Source organism: Mercenaria mercenaria, chromosome 17 (assembly GCF_021730395.1).
Source record: "Mercenaria mercenaria strain notata chromosome 17, MADL_Memer_1, whole genome shotgun sequence".
Lineage (NCBI taxonomy): Eukaryota > Metazoa > Mollusca > Bivalvia > Venerida > Veneridae > Mercenaria > Mercenaria mercenaria.
In genome coordinates, this window is record NC_069377.1 from 60,559,728 (window position 1) to 60,584,218 (window position 24,491).

Consider the following 24,491-nt stretch of genomic DNA (forward strand, 5'->3'; position numbering starts at 1 on the left):
AAATTAACAGTCCAAGTGCACGGTTAGCTGATTTTGCCACATTTTTAGTCATTATCGTATAATCTAAATGCTCTGTAAGGAGCAGACCTAAATATACATATTGATTTGCTGTTTCAATTATTTCAGATCCGATATTAAATTTTGCTGTGGAAAGTGTCACTGACATTTGTCTGAAATGTACAACCTTAGATTTTTCAATGTTTACAGTCATAACATTCCGATCACACCATCCTTTGAAAACATCAAGCATTATCTGAAGATCACCCTCATTTTCACTAAGTAAAACAACGTCATCGACATAAAGTAAAGTGGCAACTTTCTGTCCATCAATGTCAATACCAAGTTCCAGTGCTTTCATAGAAGAGACGAGATCGTTTATGTAGAGATTAAATAGTAAAGGGGACATACTACATCCCTGTTTCAATCCACAATTCATAGATAGATCAAGTGTGTTTGTAAGTTTATTGTTTCTGTTTATTCTTATTTGTGTGTGACGATTAGTTTTGTTTTTTGAAATGTTTATTACTTAGGTAAAATTACTTTTGTCAAGTTAGATATAATTCATTAAATTTGAATTCATCAAACATTCTGTTGAATGTAATAAAAGAACGTAATATACTCACATTTACTTATAATATCTGAAAATGAAACAGTCAAGTTTGTAAGCACTTTTCAAATTATAAACTTTTCCTGCTTTCTATTGTTTTCTCCTTTTTTTTTTTTTTTAAAGATTATAGTGTACTATATGTGCTAAAACATGTTTCATGTACGTGTATGTTACGCTACTTTTACCTGTTTTGATTCGCCTAACATATATGATTTTGTGTATTTATACTTTTTATGTCTTAGTTTCTTTAAAACAAAATAAAAATAAGATGATAAAGATCATATATTCATATACTGAATATATCTTATGCAAAATAAAAGAATAAAAGAATAAAATTACGTAAATGTATCGTTCGTTGTCTTCTTTTTTTCCCGTTCTGTATTGTATATTATTGTAAAAGCGAATTAAATAAATGAAATAAATTAATTAAATAAATGTTGTTACACTGTATGTAACATGGTAAAAATCATTTTAAAGAAGACTGTATTTGTTGTTGTTGTACCGGTACTAAAATTGGTACAAAATGAATTCTCTATTCTCACGTCTTTATAGTATCTATAATCCTGGTATTTATGTTCGGTACCTTCCGTAGGTGTGTTAAGCGGAAATAGCCGAAGCATATCGTCTGCAACACTCGCTAAAATATCCCATATTGATCTGTTTATTGAGTTAGACGGTGGAAGGGAGACAACTGTGTATAACGTTGATCTTGATAAAACAGGGAGAGCCATTATCTCCCTTGCTTTTTATCCTATTTTTAAATGATATTGAACAATGTATAGATCTTAAGGTACATTCTATAGCCAAAATATCGACATTTTAGTGCTTGTCTTTACAACCATTTTGCGAATTTTTACTGAAGAATTACATAATTTGATGAATGAAATGCCTATTGAAAATGATTTAGCTCTCCTTTGAAGTATATATCTTGAAAAACAAATGCCAACTTGTACCCGAAAATCCGGACAGAAGACAGAAAAAAATATTTTTAGATGGTCATATTTTTTCAAAATCGACAGCTGCTACATTCAAGCATTATTCTGCCTAAAATTGTGACCAAAATGTACCTAGATAATATATCTACTTCCTGCGAGCAATCAATTTTTAAATAAATTTGATGAAAGTGCCTTTTAGAGTCGATAATTTCAGATAATTTTTATTTTCTCTTTTTTTTCATGCAGACATCATCATTTCACAACTAATTTGAGATAAACATGCGTATCTATGACAAAAAATCCATAATATCATTACAAGGGCAATACACATAAAAGTCAGATGTGTCAATTTTATTTTTAGAAACGGTTGTAGTCACAAAGTAATTGACAGAATAAAATGTAAATTTCAGCATATTTTTTCCCACAAAAATGTGTTAGTGCGTAGAAATGTGATCAGGCTGAGCACATGGTCTTATGGATTTCATAATTTTCGGCGCTTAACGTGAAAACAGTTAAAGCACAGGATTCACAAACATTAAATTTATGCTTAAATCTATATGCGATACATTATGCATATAATTATAATTCACGATAATACCACATATGGAAGTAACTGGAATAAATTTGGACTATTTCCTTCGGAAGTTTACATGACTATCCTGTCAAAAGGCCTCCCTCGTGTTTACATATTTTGACAGGTCGAGTTGTTCTGGGACTAGGAACAATGGTAAGTGCAAAGTTATATAGATTTATATAAATTAATTATTTTTGCAACGAGTTCAAAGTAAGGTTGATAATCAGTCGACTCTATTTCAAGATCTGAGAATGATTTGCCTATTTTTGGGCGGAGAACATAGCATATGCATGCTTGTATCACTGCCACCATAGATTATCATTAGATACCACAACAAATCATTCTCAGATCTTGAAATAGAGTCGATGCAGAATTAACGCATTGTTTCATAGATAGTGAATCGATCAGAATAGACAGAATAGATCATTGTCATAGAAAAAAACGTTGATGTACTTTTTGCATTCGAATTGACATAATTTGAACATAGACTCTGCATTTATGCCATAAAATATGTCTGATTGGACGTGCTGAATCATCCGGCAAAAACCATCAATATTTCTAAAGTAACATTAATTAGAATCAAGGTCTACTGTGCATTTAATCCGTCATGTGTTTGTTTCAGATGAATGAATACCTGCACCATGGAAACAATGTCATTTGCAAACTTTTTGAACCTGTGCTGGGCGTTCACATTGACATTTCTTGTTCAACAGGAATACATGATGTCGACCAACAGTACAGCTAGGTAAATGTCAATGTTCTATAGATATATATATATTCTACAATAATTTCGTAAAACAATTGAACAATGTCTGTAAGTAAGCCAAAGAAAGGACACCTCTGCATAGCTGACATTAGGTCAAGGGTCTGAATGAAGCATGATCATGCACCAAAATATCAACAAATTTATACATTTATACAATGGAATGAAATAACATACAGTAGGCCTATATTACAGCAAGATGTGATTAATAAATAGTATCATAATTATTTATTTTACATGACATGTATGAATTGTTCAACTTCATAAATCAACTGTGCTGTAGACCTAAAGAATCAGCATAAAGAAATGAAGCTACATGAGTAGTTTTAAGATACATAAATCCATACTTGTCAAGATTCCATATATAATGCTGATTTCCTTATAATTATATGGGTGGTTTTCAAAATAATGAAGCTTTTTCTTCTTTTTCACCTTACTTTAATTCAGCTCAGTTTTAGAATGTGTTTTGGGACAAATCATATCCAAATTAATGTATTCAAGAAATGTGTGCAATTTCAGATGAATGACTCAAGCATTTTTAAAGTTATGTTAAATTATATAGCTAATTTTGTCCCCTCTGCACCAAAAGTGTGACATTTCGCATGAAGGATAGTTTTCAAGTGTGTTTTACTTTTTTCAAACCAAACTTAATTGTCACAACTTTGGCTTTTCTTATGTAATCTAAACTCTGCACATTTAAAACAAAGTACTTCTTTACATTAACTACATTTTATTCTTACCAATAGTTCATGTCTTAATTGTGATGGAAGCCCCTTCATAAAAAAATAGTGATAAATTTAAAAGTTGAACACTACAATTTCATAACCTCATTACTTTTCTTAAGATCTTTATCTTTAATACAGCTTTGAAGACACCTTATGATTTTATTGTTTTATAAATCAACTTTCTCAGAATCTTCATATATGTCTATACACCCAAAAATGTCCCTTGTAAGTATTCTTTAAATAAAATGGGTTTTTACTTTATTTCCCTCTAAATGGAAGTTACAATGGTTACAAAAGCAGCTTTCAGCTTCACATATTAAGCCAAAGTGATGTCCCCTGTGCACCTTTTTTTGACATTCATCAGTTATCATAGCATTTATATTGTAATATGTTGTGGCAGTTCTATATTCATAGCAGTGTGTAAGTTAAATGCGGGCATTACTTGATAATTAAGCATTATATAAGAATCCTAGGACAATTTAAATTTTATTTTTTGCATTTTTCTCAAGTTGGCAATTTTCAGGTTTAAAAGGGGAAACATCAATTTTAATTAAAGTTTACCTACATATGTAAATATTCAGTAGCAAGTATTGTGTAGTTGAAAGAATTTTACTTACTATGAACATATTCCATGAATATATATTTTGCTGCCATTTGTCCCCTGTGCATCTTCTTAAAATTAGTAGATGATGATTATAAAGTATGTATGGATTTTACCATTCCATTTTACCATGCATGGCATTTTGTCATTTTTCTACTGTGAATAAGCAGTGCATGTAAACTAAATGATTTCAATGTATTAACTGTGTTTAAAGTCACTTATTTTTCATTTAAAGCATTACATGCTGCTGAATTTTCATGTTTGTGTTGTGAAAATTTTCAGTTTTGTAGTTATTTTGTGGAATAAACTAATTGTTCAATAGACTTTTGTCTTAAGATGATCACCATTAATCTTGTTTTGAACAGAAAAACTAATAATGAATTATATTACACTGATTTTTAGTATGTGTCCCCTGTGCATCTCTTAAATAACTCAATTTTGAGTTGACAATTTTAGAAATTAAAATCACCAGACATTTTTGAAATTTGGAATGTGGTTTATAAACCTGCAAAATGTGAGAAAAAAATAGGTTTTATAATAATATGTTAATTATTTTTCATTCAGCAACCACTTTTCTAGGTAAAATTTTAATTTTATGTCAGATTTGTGCAGAAAGGGTGATTTTAAAAACCAAAGTCCACAAACATTTATTAAATAAGTTTCAAACTATACACAAACACCTATTCATATATGTTGAAAAAAAAATACTGTTATACATATTTCCTGGTCATAAAACAATATTTATCACCCATCTTACTGGAAATTCTCTGAACTTATGAACTGAAGGCTGTTCAAAATATTATCTGATTGGGTTTTCTCAACACTTTCCCGAAGTTGTATATTTCCTTGAAATTTGAATTAGTTGCTATCATAAAAAATAGGTGAACACCAAAAGAAATAGGTTTGAATTTCCAAACCCTATGTCACACTTTTGCTTCATTATTTTGAAAACCACCAATATGTTTCCTCATAGTTTTTTTTTATATACTATACTATACTTATTTCAGATGAAGATATAAATTTATTCAAAAAAATAATGGGACAATGAATGCTAAAATTGCCAAGAAGAAGACTGCCAATTTACACACCATTTTATACAGGTAGGTGCTTAAAAGTGTTTTGAAAATAGCTATGGCATTCAGCACTTATTTTACAAACTAACTAATTTTATAATTATGTACATTGTACTTTTAAATTGTTTTTAATGTGAAGTGTCAGCAATGAAAATTTATAGAGAAATCACAGTTAATTGTGAAAGAAAAATTTATGTATATATAAATGTACATGTTGTGCTTTTTTTTAAGTTACAGTATGATATGGTGAACAAAAAGCCCTCAATGCAGCCAGTTCTGGAGCTTTGGTTAGACTATGAACAGTAGACATCAAAAGGTACAGGATAGTTTAGAGCTGCATTTATTAATTTTTTTATGTAATTACTATTTATCAGTTCAAATGAAACTTGGTACATCAGCATGAAGTGGACAGGCACATATTGTCAGGACTATCAAATTTGATTATTTGTTTCTTCAGTTATTATGTCATTTTCTTTTTCAAATTGTCATATCATAGCTTCCTTCATACCTTTTGCATTAAAACTCTCTTTCTGCAGATTCCATCATATTCAAATGGATCATGGTATACTTCATGGCCAAGCAGCAGAATTATACACATACTATAGTGGATTTTACATCTGATGACAGTTTTCTAAAGTTATGGTCCTTTTAGAATCTTGAATTAAATGAAACAGTTACAGTTTCTTTTCTTTTGTTCTTTATGTACTCAGCTCCTCCCCCACTTTGTATCCAATGCCCTTGAAACTTGTAATACACTTTTACCTTAAATGTAAAGGCCTTTATCTATTTTAGCCTAAAATCTAAATTTGGAGTGTTATGCCCCTTTTTTATATTATAAGAATTATATTTCATCTCCTCCTACAGTTTTCATACTGTGTCACATGCAAAAGTAAGTTGATATGAAATTATCAACATGAAGTAGGCATGCACATATTGCAAGACTTCATTTCAGGTTACTTTTTATTGAGTGATGTCCTTTAAAATATCACAAATACACTTGTACATTGTGTATGCCTACTCACAGTTTCAAACAATTCATAAGAAATTTAGTATACATTATGGACATTAAGTGATCATGTGCCTATATATAGTGTTAGTTGAAAATGGAATGCATGAAGACATACAGACAAATATATATCCTCTGTTTGAATTCAAAGCTGTATTTCTTAGTCTTTATTACTTGTGTAAGGTACTGTTTTTCCACTTCTTAATGACATTTTCTTGATAATGTCTGTCAGACTGATAATATTATAATTGTAAGATTTTACATTCTAAAATTTTGTGTTTTTATGAATATATAAAACATGTAAAGTTTATACTAGTGTAAAAATAGCTAAATTTTTCCATTTCAGATGATCATCTGAAGGGCCACAATTGTTTAAAGCACTGGTCAACAAAAACTGAACTATTTGATGGATCATACATGTGCAGAATGTAGTACCATATTTCCAGAATCAGAGAAATAGAAATATCAAGTATTAGAGAGAAAGAAATGTATGCATCATGTATGAAGAACTGCCTAAGAATAATTTGCAAAATACATTGAAATCTAACAATTGCTAATTGCATAATGCATATGGAAGTTAAGAAAGGTGTACTCTTCTGGAAAATATGTGTCCAATGCAACATTTCTTTTTCAATTTTGTGAGCATAATTCTACATAAAAATTGTAACATGGCTACAGGGATAATACAAAAGGTTTAATCTTATTTCCAAACACATTGGGGGAATCAGAGAAGAAATATCAAGAATTAGGGGAAAAGAAATAATTGTCATGAATGAAAAACTTGCTTTTTATTAATTTACAAAATACTTTTTAGCCTCACAACTGTTAATAATATTATGAATATGGAAGTTAAAAGTGTGGACTTTGATTAATCTTCAAGTTCTACATAAAAATTGTAACTTTATAAAATAGTCTTGTAGAAAAAGTGTAAGACTTTCATACTTGTTTTATAGAAAATGTTTCTGGATGTTTCAATGTAAGTTTGCTAGACCCAGACCACTAGCTCCTAAGTCAAGGTTAGACTTAGATGTCAAAGGTTAAAAGGGTCTGTTTCTGTCTGGTCAATAACTGCCATACATAAAGGGATTTTGGAATTACTCGGCATAAATGTTCACCATAAAGAGACAACGTGTTATGCGCAAAACCCAAACCCTTGCTCCAAGGTCAAGGTCACACGTAGAGGTCAAAGGTTAATAGAGTCTTTTTGGTGTCTGGTCAATAACTCTGCGATCCATGAAGGGACTTTTAGATAACTTGGCATAAATGTTCACCATAATGAAACAAGGTGTCATGCCCAAGACCAAGACCCCTAGCTCGAAGGTCACACGTAGAGGCCAAAGGTCAGATACAAAAATGACGTTGTCCCTAGCATTTCTTGTTCATGCATGGAGGAATTTTGATGTACAATGGCAAAAATGTTCATCATCATGAGATGGTGTGTCATGAGTAAGAACCAGGCCCCTAATCCTTTGCTGTTACTATAAATAGCTATTACTGTAAAGTTCTATTCTATTAACCCTTATGCTGAACATGATTTATTCTGTCTTTGCGACCAGTGTAGATCACGATCAGCCTGCACATCCATGCAGGCTGATGATGATCAGACTGTTCGCCATTCAATCAGTATATTTTTGGTAAGCATCCCTTTTAACAGTTAATGGTACTGTCCAAATTGAAAAATGGACAAGTTCATTATAGAAATTCAGCAGGGTAAGGGTTAATATTAGCCCTAGGAGAAAATTGGGACTACTTTTCTGTAGTACAACACGCATGTTACATCCAGTTTTTGATGTATTTTGACCTAAGGCTACCTGATAAGTACTTTTGTGTGGACTTAGATTTTTTTTCAGATTAACTTCTCTTTGTTGTCACTATAACAAACGATTATTCTTGAAACTTTTTATCCTGGTTGTTAGAATTGGATATGTCACTGTTTTGGCTTTCTGTCTATCAAACTTATAGTTTTGTACAGAAAATACTTTATTACATCATCTACCTGACGAGCATATATTTAACATCCTGGCACTCTTGTTTTATTTTGTTCATGCCAAGATGCTGTATTGGCATACAGTATGTATGATGAAAATGTCCTTAGGCAGGGGACGTTGCTAACTCTGTTACAAATTCTTGTTGTTGTTTTTTCTGGAGTTGTTGCCCTATTTGATCTTGAACTAATTCATCACATCGTGAACTCGTGAACTTAAGTCGAACAGATCCATCCAACTGAATTGAAACTAGGTATACATCAGAAGCATGAAATGAATATGTACATGTTGCTCTGACTTTTATGATCGATTATTTTGTCTGGAGTTGTGGCCCTTCTTTAACGACGAATGACAACTACATTGTAGTTTCCTTCTCTTCATTTCAAATAAAACTTGTTAAGCATCATAAATATTATGTAGACATGCGCATTTGTTTCTTGTTCAGTTGTTTAACTTCTATATATTTTGCCTTAATAACATTATTGACCCGTCGTTATTATAAATTATTGAATGAAACATTTTTTACCTCCGTGAAGGAATATTGTCAAACTATACCGATAAGGGGAAGAGTTTGCTTCCTTTTGTAGCACAACTGTCTATGCATTATTGTGTCTTGCTCATATATAACACTTTTATTTGTGTGAACATGCATGAATTTGTTATACTGCAAATTAAAACAGTCATCATTGATTACTTTACTTGTCGTCACTTTCCTCCTTTTTATCGTAAATAGTACAGTCATACACAGAAGATGCTGTATACTAAACATATTTTCTCAAAATTCAGACCAAAAAATCTATCAGATGCCACCATTACATAACTATATTTCAAACTTTTGCAGGGGGAGAACACCCTAACTCCTACTCACGCTGGGAGCTATGTGTCTCGCTGGTGACACATTCTTTCTAAACTGTTGCCTCGCTGCATCAAATAAAGGTATTTCTGGATCCGGACTAGCGTGGGAAGCCGTTGACAATAATTGTCAGAAGAAATCTTTACCTACATTAAAGATCCAACTTAAATTGTGCTAATTAATGTTAATTGGCATTCATCCGAGTTTCTTATATTGTCAATTTGCAGGTAGAAAAATGGTTAGAAATTGTCAGACTGGATTCCCAAGCTAGATCCGGACCTGCCCTTAAGTATTATAAAGGCCTTTAAGGTCGATGTCGGAAGAGGGATCTAGCAAAGTTTTACAACATTTAAGCTTATCAACGACGTCGGCAGAGATTATGAAGTTGTTCTGTTGTCAGGCTCAAGATGCAGGCATACTTAAACTCCAAAACGACGACCGTTTTTGTACAATAAAACTCCATCAAGTTTGAATAAATAGTTCAAATGGTTATGAATTTTGTACAGTAATCATTTCTGCGTACAGACTGAAGTATTACCATTAGTGGATTCATAGCGGAGGTCGGGGGGGGGGGGGGGGCACCGGGACGCTCCCGCCCCTAAAAATCGCCGGAGCATAGGTAATTTGTCTTATGTTCTGGGTAAAATAATTGCAAAATATACATTTTTTCTCGCTCGCTACGCTTGGGTACATAATTTGTCTTTTATTCTGACTGTAGAATATGAAATATGCACTTTTTTCTCGCTCGCTACGCTTGCACTAATAATCTTTTGTTCCGGCTGAAAAATATGCATATTTTTTCTCGCTTGCTACGCTCGAAAACTTAATTTGTCTTCTGTTCTGGGTGAAACATAAAAATGCATTTTTATCTCTATCTCACAGGTAATTTGTCTTACTTGTTTTTTTTTTGTTTTGTTTTGTTTTGTTTTTTTATTGATGGAAAAAATGCATTTTTTCTCGCTCGCTATGCTGGCACATTTAAAATCTGACAGTTTGCATGAGCTCCGAAAAAAACTTTTTATTTTAGTCCTAGGTAAACCCTCCCCATGAAAATCCTCAAAAAACGAACGGCTAAGAAATTCCGAGATACTCGCGCAAGAATAAGTCTGACAATTCATAAGACGTGACTATAATTAGCATGTTATTTGTGTTGATTTTGTCACAAAACCTGTCCTTTGTCAATAACAAATAAAGTACCCCAGAACGCTCAAAATGCACCATATGGATCCATTATTTTCATAGTTTTCCGGGGAATCATGCCCCCGGACCCCCCTATTTGCGCTAGTCTTCAAATATTTTACGCCCACTCTTACACCAAATACTGAATCTGCCCCTGAGGTAGTCATTTTTTTAAAAAACGTAATGGATGTAAGAATTTTTTTACAAAGTTTGGAACGATAACGCTTTTATCATATTAAGTAGACCGTTTGAAAAAATGTTGGATAGTTCAATGAATCAGATATTCTAGATTTCATTTCAGGTCGTAGAATATTTTGAAAAAAAAAAAAATTTATTATTCTTCGAATACTTTTTGACTGTACTATTAGAATAGTGTTATTGGATCTATAAAATCTGCCGAGAATGATAATCGGGATAAAGAACTCTCCCTTCAGGTAAACGGCGTGAAGAACTATCCTTTATTTTATTTGGCGGGAATCGAGCATGTTTTCACCGTGCAATATTAGTATTTATAGGAACAAAAAAGTAGTCCGTCATGTCAACAAAACACGATGAAAACAATCGTCTGAAGCATTTTAAAGTATATTTTCAATCGTAAATTGTCAGCCTTTTAGAAAAAGTTTGGGTAATTTAAAGGGTGTCAGGAACTAGATACATGTCTTGTCTGTCTATTAATACATTTTAAATGGACTCCGGGTGTATTTTGAAGCAACCCTTGATTTTGAAAAAACATGACCAATTTTGTTATCAAATTCGTCGTCGTACGACTTATGAAAGAGTCGTAGTCGTAGTTTGATTATCTAGTCGTATACTTCGTTCCAAGACAAATCTAATGGTGTATACTTTTATGACTTTTGTCCAGTAACAAACCCGCCAATCTAATTTATTTAGACCCACTATTTTTCCAATAGAATGAACCTTAACAAAATGTCAAATACTGACCTGGAGTTAATATCCAAATATTTGTTACCTTTTGCTGACGATATCGTACTGTTTACGACTGATCCTGTATGCTTGCAGGCGTAAGTAGATAATATTTATGACTATTCATCAAAATGGGGTCTCAAGATAAATGTTGATAAGACTAAAGTGTGTTTTTGAGAAACGTAAATCAGTCCATAATTTTATCATAACTATAAATGGACAAGTAGTAGAAAATGTTGATGATTTTACATATCTAGGAGTGAAATTTTCTGATACATGTAGCTTCGTTGAAGCAGCCAAAACTCTCTCAGATCAAGGTCTCTGAGCCTATCACAATCTTTTAGCATTATTTGATAGAGTTAAACTTGATGTTAAAACAAAATTATACCTTTTTGATACGATGATTGCTCCTATCCTGCTGTATGGATCTGAGGTTTGGGGTATATATAAACTTAAAGACATTGATAAACTTCAGATTAGATTCTATAAATTTGTATTAGGTGTTAAAAAGCAAACCCCTAATTTTGCAGTTTATGGAGAATTATGGAGATTTCCGTTGTCGGTTTTGTGCAAGGAAAGAGGATTAAAGTTTTGGAATAAAATTGTTAATAACTTGCAGTCGCCAATTTATGATATATATTTGGACCAATGCATCAATGGTAATGATTAAAGGTTGGTCTAAATGTATTCATTCGGTTATAAGGGATATGGGTTTTCCATACATTTTAGATAATTTTGTTGTCAATATCAATTATGAAAAGTTATTTAAACAACGACTAAGAGACCAATTTTTACAAGAGTGGCACGACGGTATTGAAAATATGCCAAAACTTGATTACTACAAGAAATTTAAATCACAATTTTGTTTCGAGGAATATCTCAACATTGTTAAGAATGATAATTTACGTAAACAGATGCCTTGCTTTAGATTATGTTCTCATTCTTTAGAAATCGAAACAGGAAGATACACAGGGACGAGCAGAAATGAAAGACTTTGTAAAATGTGTACGCAAAAGAACGTTGAATCGGAATTTATTATGTTGTCCTTTATATTCAGAGCTAAGAAAATCATTTATAAGACATGTATCTTTTCCAACATTGAATAAGTTCTGCTATATAATGTCAACGAAAAATAAAGGTAAAATATTTCAGTTTTGTAATTTTATAGATAAAGCATTTGCATTAAGATCTGGTGTTATAGGAACAATTTTAGAATCGTAATAATATGAAATAAGGCACTGCCTCAATTGGGAATCGATCCGACGTACTTCAACTCATCCAATAACATTTGAAAAGAACTGTCTAATGACAGCACGGAAGTACACATTTTTTAATTCAATAGTAAATATCTCATTCGGTTTATCGCACGTTACCGTAGAGGGATCGATCCCGATTTTCGCGATTCCCTATCAATTTTAAGGTAGATTTTGGAATAAAAACAACACTGCCCATATTGTATTGTATTACAGGTAATTTCCGCCTCTTGGATAGGCGCACCCTCCGGAGAGGTATATTTATTTATATGAACTTTGCTCACTAGGTGCTTTTATTTACAAGCGTACACTACGTGTATATATACCATATATCCATATTTTGTACATGGTGTGCAAGATATTGCGGTTCGGACAAGTTATGTGGACGCTAATTAGGCACAAGGAAAAAGCGTATTCTTCCATAAAATCCGAAGTCAGACGCTCTATGCACGTGCCGGAAGTACACATTTTTTAATTCGATAGTATATATCTCATTCGGTATATTGCATGTTACCGTAGAGGATCGATCCCAATTTTTCGTCGCTATCGATTCCCTATTACATTAGTACTGTTTTTGCATTATATATGTGATTTGTATGTATGTCAAATTTCAAGTGATGTATATATTATGTTTTGTATGTATTGCCAAAGGCAAGGATTTGTCGAAAATTGCAATAAAATTTGAACTTTGAACTTTGGTTGATCTTAATAAACAAGGAAAGATAATAAAATCGATTTTTATCCAATTCTATTCTTCAGAAACGTTATTGGGTCAACACGAAATTGCCATTTAATGACCTTTCAAATGTTAAAGATATATGGTCATGTCCTATAGATATCCTGTGTTTCACCTGCCCAAATATTCTTCACCGTTACATAGCAAGTATTTGTGAGACTTTAGTCATCAAAACAAAGACGCCAGTCTTTTTTGCTTAATTTTAAAATTTATCATACTCAAGATAATCTTTTTGCTTACTGAGACATATATATTCCACCCGCATAAATTACAATCAATTCTATTTGGGAATGAAAGATATGCGGAAGACGGAAACAGTTTCATTATTATATATAAGTTCGAAAACACCAGAAACAAACAGGCAGATTCAAATAATTTAATTCAATATTTCAATATTGATAATAATTCTTCTTATGTCTTTCTCGCCTATTCGCTTTTTGTAATAGGCCGTTTTGCTGATGTTGGGAGAACTTGCGGCCCGGTCCGTTTGCTTATTTTGGGGGCTTGTACAATTGTTGTACCATATCATCATAAATAATTAGGAATGCAATATGATTAAACTAAATTTGAACTAAATTTTATATAAGGCAATATATCATGCCGTAACCATTAAAAGATAATAATGTATTTAAAGCTGCTTTCCACACTCCAAATAATTCTACTTGTACGTCGTCAAATAATTCTGGTTTTAATAGTGAAACATTGATAATTGTTAAATTCGGCGTACTTTCAAAGATTTCAATGGTAAACTACTAACTGTCGTCGACGACACTTAGCAGTTATAAGATAACCACTTTTTGACCAACAGTAACAGAAACAGCAGTAACACCGTTTGCAAACACTAACGTTTATTGGTCGATGGAGCTTAAAAATGTGCTGCACAGGTTCCTTTTCAGGGAATATAATATATTAAAACAATTCATCATACATCATTTTACAGATATTTAAAGATATTTACTGTCTTTCAAATTCATTATGGCCCAGGTTTTTATCTCTGGTATGATTTAGGTAGTTCATTCAATCTTCTACCTTATGTCTTCTATGAGAATGCCGTTAGAAGCACTTTCCCCTATAGAACATTGCATGTTCAAGCATTTGAAAGACAATATAAATACCTTTAAAATGGTGTACAGTAAGTGGTGTCATATTCCCTTGCATAGTAATTGTTTGCTCTTCATTATGTTCACTAGCGGCGTTTCTCCCTTGGCAGCTACATACAAAATTGATTAATACACCATATTCATTCTCAAAGTATGCGCGTTGCCCTACATGCATTTAAAAGAAATTAACATCACGTTTAAATTCATGTATAATAAATTGTGTCACATTCCCTGACAGTTTGTCTTTAAGCTGTTGAATATACCCCCAACGAACATTTACATTGCATATAAGGCCGTATATTAGAATATTCGCCGTTAAGTACCGAATTTCTTTACCCAGAAGCCTTACTGTGCACTAGGGCAGCCATTCTGTTCTGTTCTGTTCTGTTCTATATTAATCCTTTCCCTCCTTCGTAGGAGAACCGCACTGATGCGTAATCCTTATTAAAGTCTGGAAACCCTCCACCAACACACGATAACACAAGTTCTCAGATTTCAATTTGGAGACAGTAGGACTATAATTTAAGCTAAGCTATAGGCCAGTTAAGTGGTAAAGCGGAATGTCTGTAGGCCTTTAAATTTTCCCACTAGCAGTAAAAAGTTTTTTCTAACATATTTAATCGTGACGCATTTAAGCAGTATAGCAACCTCCCACATAGTGTTTGAAGTTCATACATGTCACTGTTCTTTTTTATCAAATCCCATCAGCACAGGCCGACAGTTTATAATTAACTGAGTTTTTAGTTTGGAGTTCATACGGTTAAAGTTAACTTGAAATGAATCCATCAACTCTTTTTCAATATCTGCTATGATAGTAACCCTAACTGAGTCAAGTATAGGACATTCTAACACAAAATGTTGCGCAGTTTCCGCACAGGACCAACAAAGTTGACAAGTTTCACCAATGTTATGCTGATTAAAACTTTTACGATTAGTCTGTAATAGGTATGTTCCCGTTGTTAGCCGGAGTTGAACTGACTGTCTTTCTACTTCTCTTGCAGAGAATTTATTGCTGTACGAGGGGTGGACTTTGCCTGGAATATAGGGGTCATTTCTGCAGTAAAAGAGTGATTTGTAAAGAGGGATGATTGCGTTTATCTTCTCAGCCCAGTGTTTATAAACATTCCTGTGTACCTCCTTTTTCCAGCGGAACTTTGTAGTCGGGGTCTCTAACTGTTCTTCAATGGTACCAAGATCGTATTTCCACATTAATTTACGAGTCTCTGTTAACCAACTCTTACTTTCAATGGATTTGACAGCACACTGCCTTATCAAAATTTGCCTTTCCATACTGTTCTCACTTTGATTAACTAGATTGTTAAGGAACGTCAATATTTTGATATCAATTTGTGCTTGAATGGGAAGGATTCCTGTGATAAGATACACGGCCGGGTTTGCAACATTGTTTGGTAGCAAAAGTAGCTCCTTAAGGAATTTTCTTTGGAACTTTTCCATCATTTCAGTAAGAGAAGTAGTTGGCTGGATCAGCTCTAAACCGTAAAGCAGTACTGGTATAACATATGTTTGATATAGATGTACAACCGTTGTTATGTCAAGACCTCTGTGACCTTGTAATCCACTACCGAAAAGGCTATATGCTGCGCGGCGAGCTTCTTTAATGTTTTCTTCAACGTTTAACTTTTGGTTGTTGGCTATAGATTCAGTCCTAGTTATTCCAAGATGAACAGATTTGGTAACTGATGGTATTTCTCTGTTATTAAGCAGCATTTTGTTACTGTTTGCCAGGTAAGGTGGCAGGGGAGCGGTTTCGTAGTTTTGGCCCCTGTCGATTTTCTGTATAAACAGGACAGGGTAGATATAAAGGCATATCTATCTTACTGGTTATTTATCATTATTAATTCTTTAATATATCTGGGGAATGTGGAACGGTTAATGATTCTACATGGCGGGTGTTTTAAAATTCCTAGCTCCGTACTTCCGGTTGAGGCCTAAACATAAATATCAGAACAAAAAGTCGGCCGGACGCGCGGCTGTCGTCCATCCACTTTTTTTTTCAAGTGAAAATTAGGGAAATAAAGTGGTGGTTGGCAGACACATTCCACACCAGCTGGGTATGCATCTATGTTCGTACTATACATATATGCTAAGAAATTGGATTTAAAAATAGAAATGGATGAATGACAGAGTTCAAACTGAGGCCCGGTTAGGCTATTTTTGGTCTATAAAATTTGGGTGCTTTGGACGATTTTCACTACATCTGGCGTGGAAAGCGATAGGTGCATAGGACCGGAGAGGCGTCTTTATGTAGCCTATTGTATCTGCAATAGTCCATAGTAGTTTCAAAGAAAAATAAGCAAAAACGAGATTTCTATGGATATTTCAACACTGGTACCCACACGTCAATGTGGAATTCGCAAATTTGCACTCCCCTGCCACCTAAGTGTGCGCTCTTTTGATAATCATAGTCTACTTTCAATTTCACATTCTAAAAATAGGTTTCGGTACTCCAAGGAAAACTTGCGATTACAAAGTAATAAAATGGAATTTAGATAAAATAATTGCTATTTGCATAATCTGAAACCATAAAGAAAATATAGACAAATGATAAGATTGCTTGCGAGTCTATGGAAAGTAGCTTTAATTTTACCAACAAGACACAGAATGCGTCTAAATTCCATGAAATACGTCCAGGAAGTCAATTGTGAAGTACACTGTTTTTAGAATTGGAAGTTGTCCTAATTTACCTGTAACAACTGGTTGGGCTTGGCTAGTTTTGGAGGCGGTATATCGATGTGACATTTTATTGTGAATTAAATTGGATAAATTCACAAATGTAAGTTTATTTATTTCTTACAGAAGGAAAATAGATGGCATATAAGAAAATACTTTTAAATCACAATATCGCTGTAACATTTTGTTTATTATAAATGTTCATCTAATTAACTTCGAAAACCTTCCCCTTCCCGATGTAGGTTCGGAACTCCTCGGAGTCCTATGAAGAAGGATGATGTATTTTTATTACCTCTAATGAATATTCTGAACTCATTGTTGTTATCATTTCTCGTCCTTTTAAAACATAGTTTAACCATTTCCCTGCAAAATTTCTATAATGAACTTGTCAGTCTTTCATTTTGACTGTTAAAAGGGGTTCTTACCAAAAAGATAATGACTGAATGGCGAACAGTGCAGAAAATGATCAGACTGAAATGATCAGACTGCACGGATGTGCAGGCTGATCTTGGTCTGCACTGGTCGCAAAGGCAGAATCACTTGCCGGTTAATTCTGGTGCTAGGGGACGTAAGTGTTTCGCATTTAATCTTCTCTCGTGAACAGACTTAATCAAGGCAATTTTTCTATTACTTTTATTGGTCATCGTAAAGGTGCACGTACACGCACTTATGAAGTGGTGTACATTAAGCTATAACCCTGATTAAGACAGGAAGTAAATTGTAAATACCCATTCTTCGAAAACAAGTAAATAACGTCCTTATCTAATAATATTTAGCACATAATTACATTTTAGTGGACGGACATAGATAAATAGATAAAAGGGTAACTTTTAAATATACATTTATTTAATCACGTCTTCAAACCGAATTTCATTATGTAAAAGAATTTTCAATATCTTTTAATATAGAAATTAAAACTAAATTGAATGTTTAAATTCTTGATACGCTTACACCATTGTGTCCCTATATTTATTTATTTTATTCCTGCTGTGTAATTGTTTAATGTTTGTGTAATTGTCAATGTTAATAAGTATAAATACAGATTTCAGCAGTTTGTAAATGACGTAATAAACACACTAAAATGTCTGCCTCCATGATCAGTCATTTTCTTAGATTTCAATCTGCCGTATCATTTTAAATAGTGGTTCGATTTTCAAATTCTTTCAGCCTTATGAAAGACTTTAGAATGGCTTTTATATAAAATTGACTTATTGTCAGGCTTTCCTTGCCCTTAAAGGCAGGCGGTTGCTCTCGCCAAGCTGTAATTAGACAAAATATCTACTAAAGAAGGTAGCTGACTGGCTGCCTAAGGAAAGTGGCTGCTTAATACAGGGGGTCGCTAAGCCCCATGTGGTTCTGGGACGATCTGTGTATGAAAAGAATTAGAACCACTGCCTTACCCTTGCATGATCGTAAGAGGCGACTAATAGGGTCTTAACACTTGGTTTTGCTGTAACTCTGTGATTCCAGCAGGTATGCAGATTTTGATTCCATACCTCATGTTTTTATTTCGATGTAAATGAGATGTGAAACCAAAATTTGTAGTCCTGTTTGGCGCCATATAACCTATACCGTGTTGGTGCGCCGTAAAACCCAAATAAATAAATAAATACAGGTGGTCGCTAAGGCAAGTTTAACTGTATCGTTATCCAGTTAAGGAACTTCTGTAAATAGGTTAAAAAGCTGCAGTTACTTACACCGAAATATTTCAAATTAATGTTGTTTTATTCATAGATAAGTGATGGCTGGAAAAGGAGCAACAGCATCATCATCAAGCCATCTACTGGTAGCAGCGTTTGACTTTGGTACAACATACAGTGGATATGCATTCTCTTTTCGAGATGACCCCATGAAAATACAAACAAATCAGGGTTGGAACGCCGGGAGTGAGAAATTAATCTCGTTGAAAACTCCTACCTGTGTACTCTTGAGGCCAAACAAGCAATTCGATTCCTTCGGGTTTGAGGCAGAAAACAGATATGCTGATCTCGCCGAGGACAACAAACACCATGGATGGATGTTGTTCAAAAGGTTTAAGATGTTGCTTCATAACAATGACGTAAGTATGTACTGATATAACTATGTACTTATTACATTAATATGGGGTTATTTTAGTGTAAATGTTTACTTATAAAGATGTTTTGTAGACGTTTCATTTTCCATGGTTGCTGTATTCTGGAAGTGACTAAAATTATCAAAAACCACCTCGATAGCCTAGTGGGTTCGATCCACGGCCTCTTCATACCAAAGATGTGAAAAATGGCACCATTAGCTCCCTCATTAAAAGGGAAACTAACTTAACTTCTCTCATACCCTCATGGTGATGAATTCCATCAGGAATGAGGTGTCGAGAGTGATTAATATAAGCTGCGGAACTTACTATAGAATTAATTAGTATAAACCATTTTTTAAACGTATGTGATCCAAAAACTGCTTATAAAACTTTCGTAGTATTTCAACACATGGGAATCAACATAGTTTTATTATCATTTTCATATACATGTATGAAAATTACAAAACAAAAAATGTAAATACATGTAACATATTTCATGATGTTTTAACAATGACTTTCAAGAAAAAAATGCAGTGTTTATTTAAACAAGAATATAAGAATATAATACAGGAAATAACCACAGCATAAACAATGAACTCAAAATGAAGGGAATCAACATACTTAATATAAGACAGATGTTTCCAATAAATAAAGAAACACATCATGTTATTGAAGGGGTTGACTAGAGCATCAACAGTTGAAGACATCAATGGAAAGTCCATGCCGGCGATGCAGATATTTTCTATGGCAATTGGATTTCTTCGCGATCATTTGCTTAAAGCCTTGAACACCCAGACAGCTGGTGTAAACGAACATGATCTGCAATACGTGATTACTGTACCAGCTATTTGGAATGACAATGCCAAACAGTTCATGAGGGAGGCAGCAACTGAGGTACATGCAACTTGATACTGTTGTCCTTGGTTACATTCATCAATGTTAAAAGTCTGCGTCTTAGACTTAAGAATGTCAAATATTCAACTTGCTATAACTTGATTGTGGCTTATTATTACAAATTAAATATATATGAGATGTCTGCAGCTGTAAATGCATAACCCATGCAATGTATGTTTCATTATAATCTGTGTAAATATAACATCGAAATGCCGTCCTAGTCACACTTTTAAATAAGATTTTTCTCATCACTTGCATACACACCCCGCACTTTCTTTACGTGTTAAACGTCGGACATCTGAAATAACAGAAGTAAATCAGAAGATGCGTTTCATTACACAACGCACACTCTGTATATAGATAATCAAGTTCTTTCGTCAATATTATTTGTAGGCAGGACTTGATTCATCTCGATTAAAGCTTTCCCTAGAACCTGAAGCAGCCTCGATTTGGTGTCAGACTGTAGCAACGGATTTGAAGAAATCATTTGATGTCGGATGCCAATATATGGTCGTGGACCTTGGAGGTAATTTCTACGACAGTTGTAAAACGATTTAAACACGAATGATACTTTTAACACGAAACTGCCTTCCTCACGAAGATGCATTCCTTAAAATGTATTTCGAAGGTTTACGAATTTCATAAGAAATAAAGACCTTAAACATTTCCTTTCAGGTGGGACAGCGGACATATCAGTTCATGAAAAGAAAGCTGACGGCTCTCTCAAAGAAATTCACAAAGCAAGCGGGGGACCGTGGGGTGGTACCGCCGTTGACAAGAATTATTTTCACTGGTTGACAAATCTTTTTGGACAAAGGACAATGGAAAGGTTCAAACGAGAACAGATGGCCGACTATTTTGATGTACAAAGAGAATTTGAGATAAAAAAGCGGAACATAATGACCGATACCACAGGAAAAATTACATTCAGATTGTCTGCTTCACTTAGAGAAATATATGAAGAGGTAGAAGGAGCAAATCTGAAAAGGAAAGTTGCTGACATGGGTCTCGCTGACAAGGTTACCTTTACCAGCGACAAACTGAGGCTAGATGTTTCGATCGTAAGGGGCTGGTTCAAAGGACCGATCAATGAAATAATAGTGCATATGAAGAACCTTCTGGCAGAAGAGAAGATGAAGAACGTAAAGAAAATATTACTTGTAGGCGGATTTGGAGAATGCCAGCTTGTACAGGAGAATCTACGCAATCAACTCCAAAATAAAACCGTCATTGTCCCGAATGAGGCCGGCTTGGCAGTCCTGAAAGGCGCTGTAAGATTCGGACATTTGCCTACAATCGTCTCATCTCGAGTTATGAAATATACCTATGGTGTGGCTGTTGTTCATGTCAATGATAATGAGTCAAAATCTGGTTCTGATACAGAATACAATCATGCAGGTGACGACGACTGCTATGCTGTTCACGGGTCTGTTTCTGATGATGACGATCAGCACCATTTGTATGTAGAGTATCAAGGCGATGACATATTTAATTCAGGTGAAGAGACAGATGACGAAAACTCTTCCGTTGATGATTATTCTGATGATAATGATGAGCACAGTTCAAGGGTAGAATACCCTGACGATGAAAAATCTAATTCAGATGAAGAATCCGATGACGACAAATCTGTTGTTGAGGATGTGTTCGATAAATTTGTTGAGGTTGGGGAAGAAATTCCTATAGGACATGAAGTTAAGAGAGATTACACTCCTACAAATCCAGAGTGCGCAGATATACTTGTATACTGCACCTCAGATCCTGACCCGGCGTTAGTTACCGATCCTGGCTGCGAAGAGCTCGGCGTACTTTCGATAGAATTTCCAGATGGTGAAACATGCGAAGATAACAAGATTGAAACGACTTTAATATTTGGAGATACTGAATTGATTGTAAAAGCGAAAATCTTAAGGACGGGACTTGAATTTTTTACAAGAATTGACTGTCTGAAGTGAACATTAATGCACATTGCGTATGCAGTCATACACTGATTATGTACTAGTAACCAGATTTCTTTTCATTGGTTTAGATTAGAATCACTTCAACACTTAAAGCGACTAGCCCACACATTGTGATTTGTAATTTTTAAAATAATTTATCACCGAAAGGCAAAATGCCGCCACTGTTTCATATACTTACATGAAACATAATGGTTGATAGTTTATAGTTTCCAAAATTACAGGCATTCGATCTTTTGTAGTTTTCACATGAACTTTTATAAACCGTTACAACGCTTTAATTTGTAAACATTGATAAATATAGAACGAGACGCGACAGTATTTTTAGACGTTATCATCACGTGGTCAGCAAACCAGACGTTCGCATGTAGTTTGATGGTTTAATTTATATACTCGTCTACCGATTAGGGAAGTCAGCATGATTTACTTTGCCTTATTTAGATAAGAACCACTATCGTACTGAATAACACTACCTAAATAACGGACCGTTCCATTATTAAAAGTACACAAACATCGCTCACCTCAAAACCGAACTATAGGTAGCGCACAGTATTATGGCGTTTAGAAGTGAAAACAAAACAATAACATAAAATCAAGTCAATACACTAAGTTTACGATTTAGTCAGTGATTCTTCGTTGGCCGAGCGGTTACGGTATTCGTATTATACCTTTTCGTCGGGAGTTCGATCTCCATTTTTTTCAGTTTGCATTACATACTTTGTGTAAGTTTGTTTTTCTCTGGTTTCTAATTTATTGTTTTGTTTCTTATTTTCGTATAAAATTGGTAGTATCTATAAATCAATCAATCCTAAAATTATGGCCGGGCAATGCTTTTATTAAAGTGAAGTGTAAGATTGTTATAAAACTTATAAAACTAACTCGTACAGGTTTAAAAATATCACAGGAAAGCTTAAAAACATTAGATCATATTAAAGGTGGAGTGTATTTAGACATAATTACGTTCCAATTGTGACATATAATTTTAGTGAACATGTTAGATCTAGATTTACTAACTCGTTTTGTCTTCATTGAATTATATTGAAAAAAAAATTAAAGACAATTTAACGGGTCTGGGAATCGAACTCACGACGAAAAAGTATAATACGAATACCGTAACCGCTCTAGGCCAACGAGAAATCACTGACTGCATCGTAAACGTACTAAGTGTACTGACTTCATTTTATGTTATTGTTTTGTTTGTTTTCGTTTCAAAACGTCACAATATTGTGCGATACCTATACGTCTGCGCTCTATTGATAATCACGTGATGTTTGCTGACGGGAATTCCGTTTTTTTATAAACCGGGAAACCCTTATCAGAAATTGTAGACGAATGTTTTTATCTTAAATTTATTAGGAAAACAACGATTTTCAACAGAATTTGATGAAAAATACATTGTTAGAACATTGAATATGCAGCATTGAATATAGAAAAAGTTTGATTTTTTAAAATCTGACACCACGATGTGTGGGTTAGTCGCTTTAAGGCAGATACTTCAAATAGACAAAAACTCTTAATTTAAAATACAAATCTTGTGAATTCCCTTTCCTTGTTCTTTAAATCTAATAATATATTTCCTGTTCTGGTCTCCTTTCAGTCCTTCGATGTTAATTATTGGTAATGGATAGAAAATCATATCAGTTATACGTGTAGTTTCATTTGAAATATGTAAAAAATAATGAAAAATATCATTGATTAGACAGAAGATATTATGCAAAAATTTGATACTTCAAAATATAAACAATTAATATAAAGTGTCTAAGTAAACATAAAATAAAACACACTTGTATGTAAACAGTACTGTGTATTTTGCTTAATTAATATAAATAAATAAATGTATAAGTAAATAGAGAATGACTATGTAATGCTGATAAAATACTAGTTGGCATTTAATCAGATTGCAGCTCTATGTACTAGTATCTAGCCGATATCAAAATATTTTAACAAGAACAAAGAAATTGTCTCTGCGAATTTGATGGAACTCTATCTACAAGAAGTTGAGTGAGAAAGACAACAGTTCATAGTGTGTAATGATATAAATTGGTTTATATTTGTTGGTTATCAAAATTATTTTTACTATATTCAGCTACTTTCTATCAATTAATAGTCCTTGAGGAGTAAGCTTTTCTTGGATTCAGTCCAGCCTGGATGTGAAAACACAAAAAGATGGGAATGCATGGCCATGCAGCTTTCCGTTTTGGTTTTCACTTATCCACCCACCACCTTCCTTTCTTACCTTTTTGATTTTTAGTATTTTTATCACTTTATCTTCCTGTTTAGACTTGCTTTGTCCAAATGTATGTCACACTTTTATAGTGATTTTATTATATCTGTACTTTCGTTTGATAATGAAAGTATAATGTTTAATAAAATGTCGGATAGGGGTTAGATGTCAGACATTTTCAATCCACACTTGCTTTGTGTTTTTACTGTGGCTTCATTGTTAGAGGAGTAAATACGCAAAATCCTTACCGCAACAGTCTTAGGTGTGTTGGCTTTGTGTGTGTGCGCGCGTGCGCGTGTGCGTGTGTTTGTGGTGTGCACGTCTGCGTGCTGTAGGTTTCGTTTTGGGGAGGCTGCGATT

The 24,491-nt window shown here is 33.7% G+C and overlaps 1 protein-coding gene and 1 long non-coding RNA gene across 2 annotated transcripts; both read left to right on the forward strand.

Moving 5' to 3' along the window:
* Nucleotides 1–1,854: 1,854 nt before the first annotated feature.
* LOC123564554 (uncharacterized) lies at nt 1,855–8,959 on the forward strand. The gene is made up of 5 exons (XR_008368078.1): nt 1,855–2,269; nt 2,739–2,861; nt 5,213–5,305; nt 5,510–5,594; nt 6,631–8,959. It is a non-coding gene; the product is annotated as an uncharacterized LOC123564554 (long non-coding RNA).
* A 7,832-nt stretch (nt 8,960–16,791) lies between these two features.
* On the forward strand, nt 16,792–23,761 carry LOC128550118 (heat shock 70 kDa protein 12A-like). Its single transcript, XM_053528347.1, has 5 exons — nt 16,792–17,108; nt 18,740–19,064; nt 19,734–19,952; nt 20,346–20,478; nt 20,628–23,761. The coding sequence occupies exons 2-5, from the start codon at nt 18,747–18,749 to the stop codon at nt 21,902–21,904; spliced, it is 1,947 nt and encodes a 648-aa protein (XP_053384322.1). The 5' UTR covers nt 16,792–17,108; nt 18,740–18,746; the 3' UTR covers nt 21,905–23,761.
* Nucleotides 23,762–24,491: the final 730 nt, after the last annotated feature.

Excerpts from the sequence above, each read along its gene's own strand:
- LOC128550118 (XM_053528347.1), top strand. The coding sequence starts at position 18,747 with ATGGCTGGAAAAGGAGCAACAGCATCATCATCAAGCCATCTACTGGTA. Across the intron at positions 19,065-19,733 it reads TGTTGCTTCATAACAATGAC|GGGTTGACTAGAGCATCAAC; the intron begins GTAAGTATGTAC and ends ATGTTATTGAAG. Across the intron at positions 20,479-20,627 it reads TATGGTCGTGGACCTTGGAG|GTGGGACAGCGGACATATCA; the intron begins GTAATTTCTACG and ends ATTTCCTTTCAG.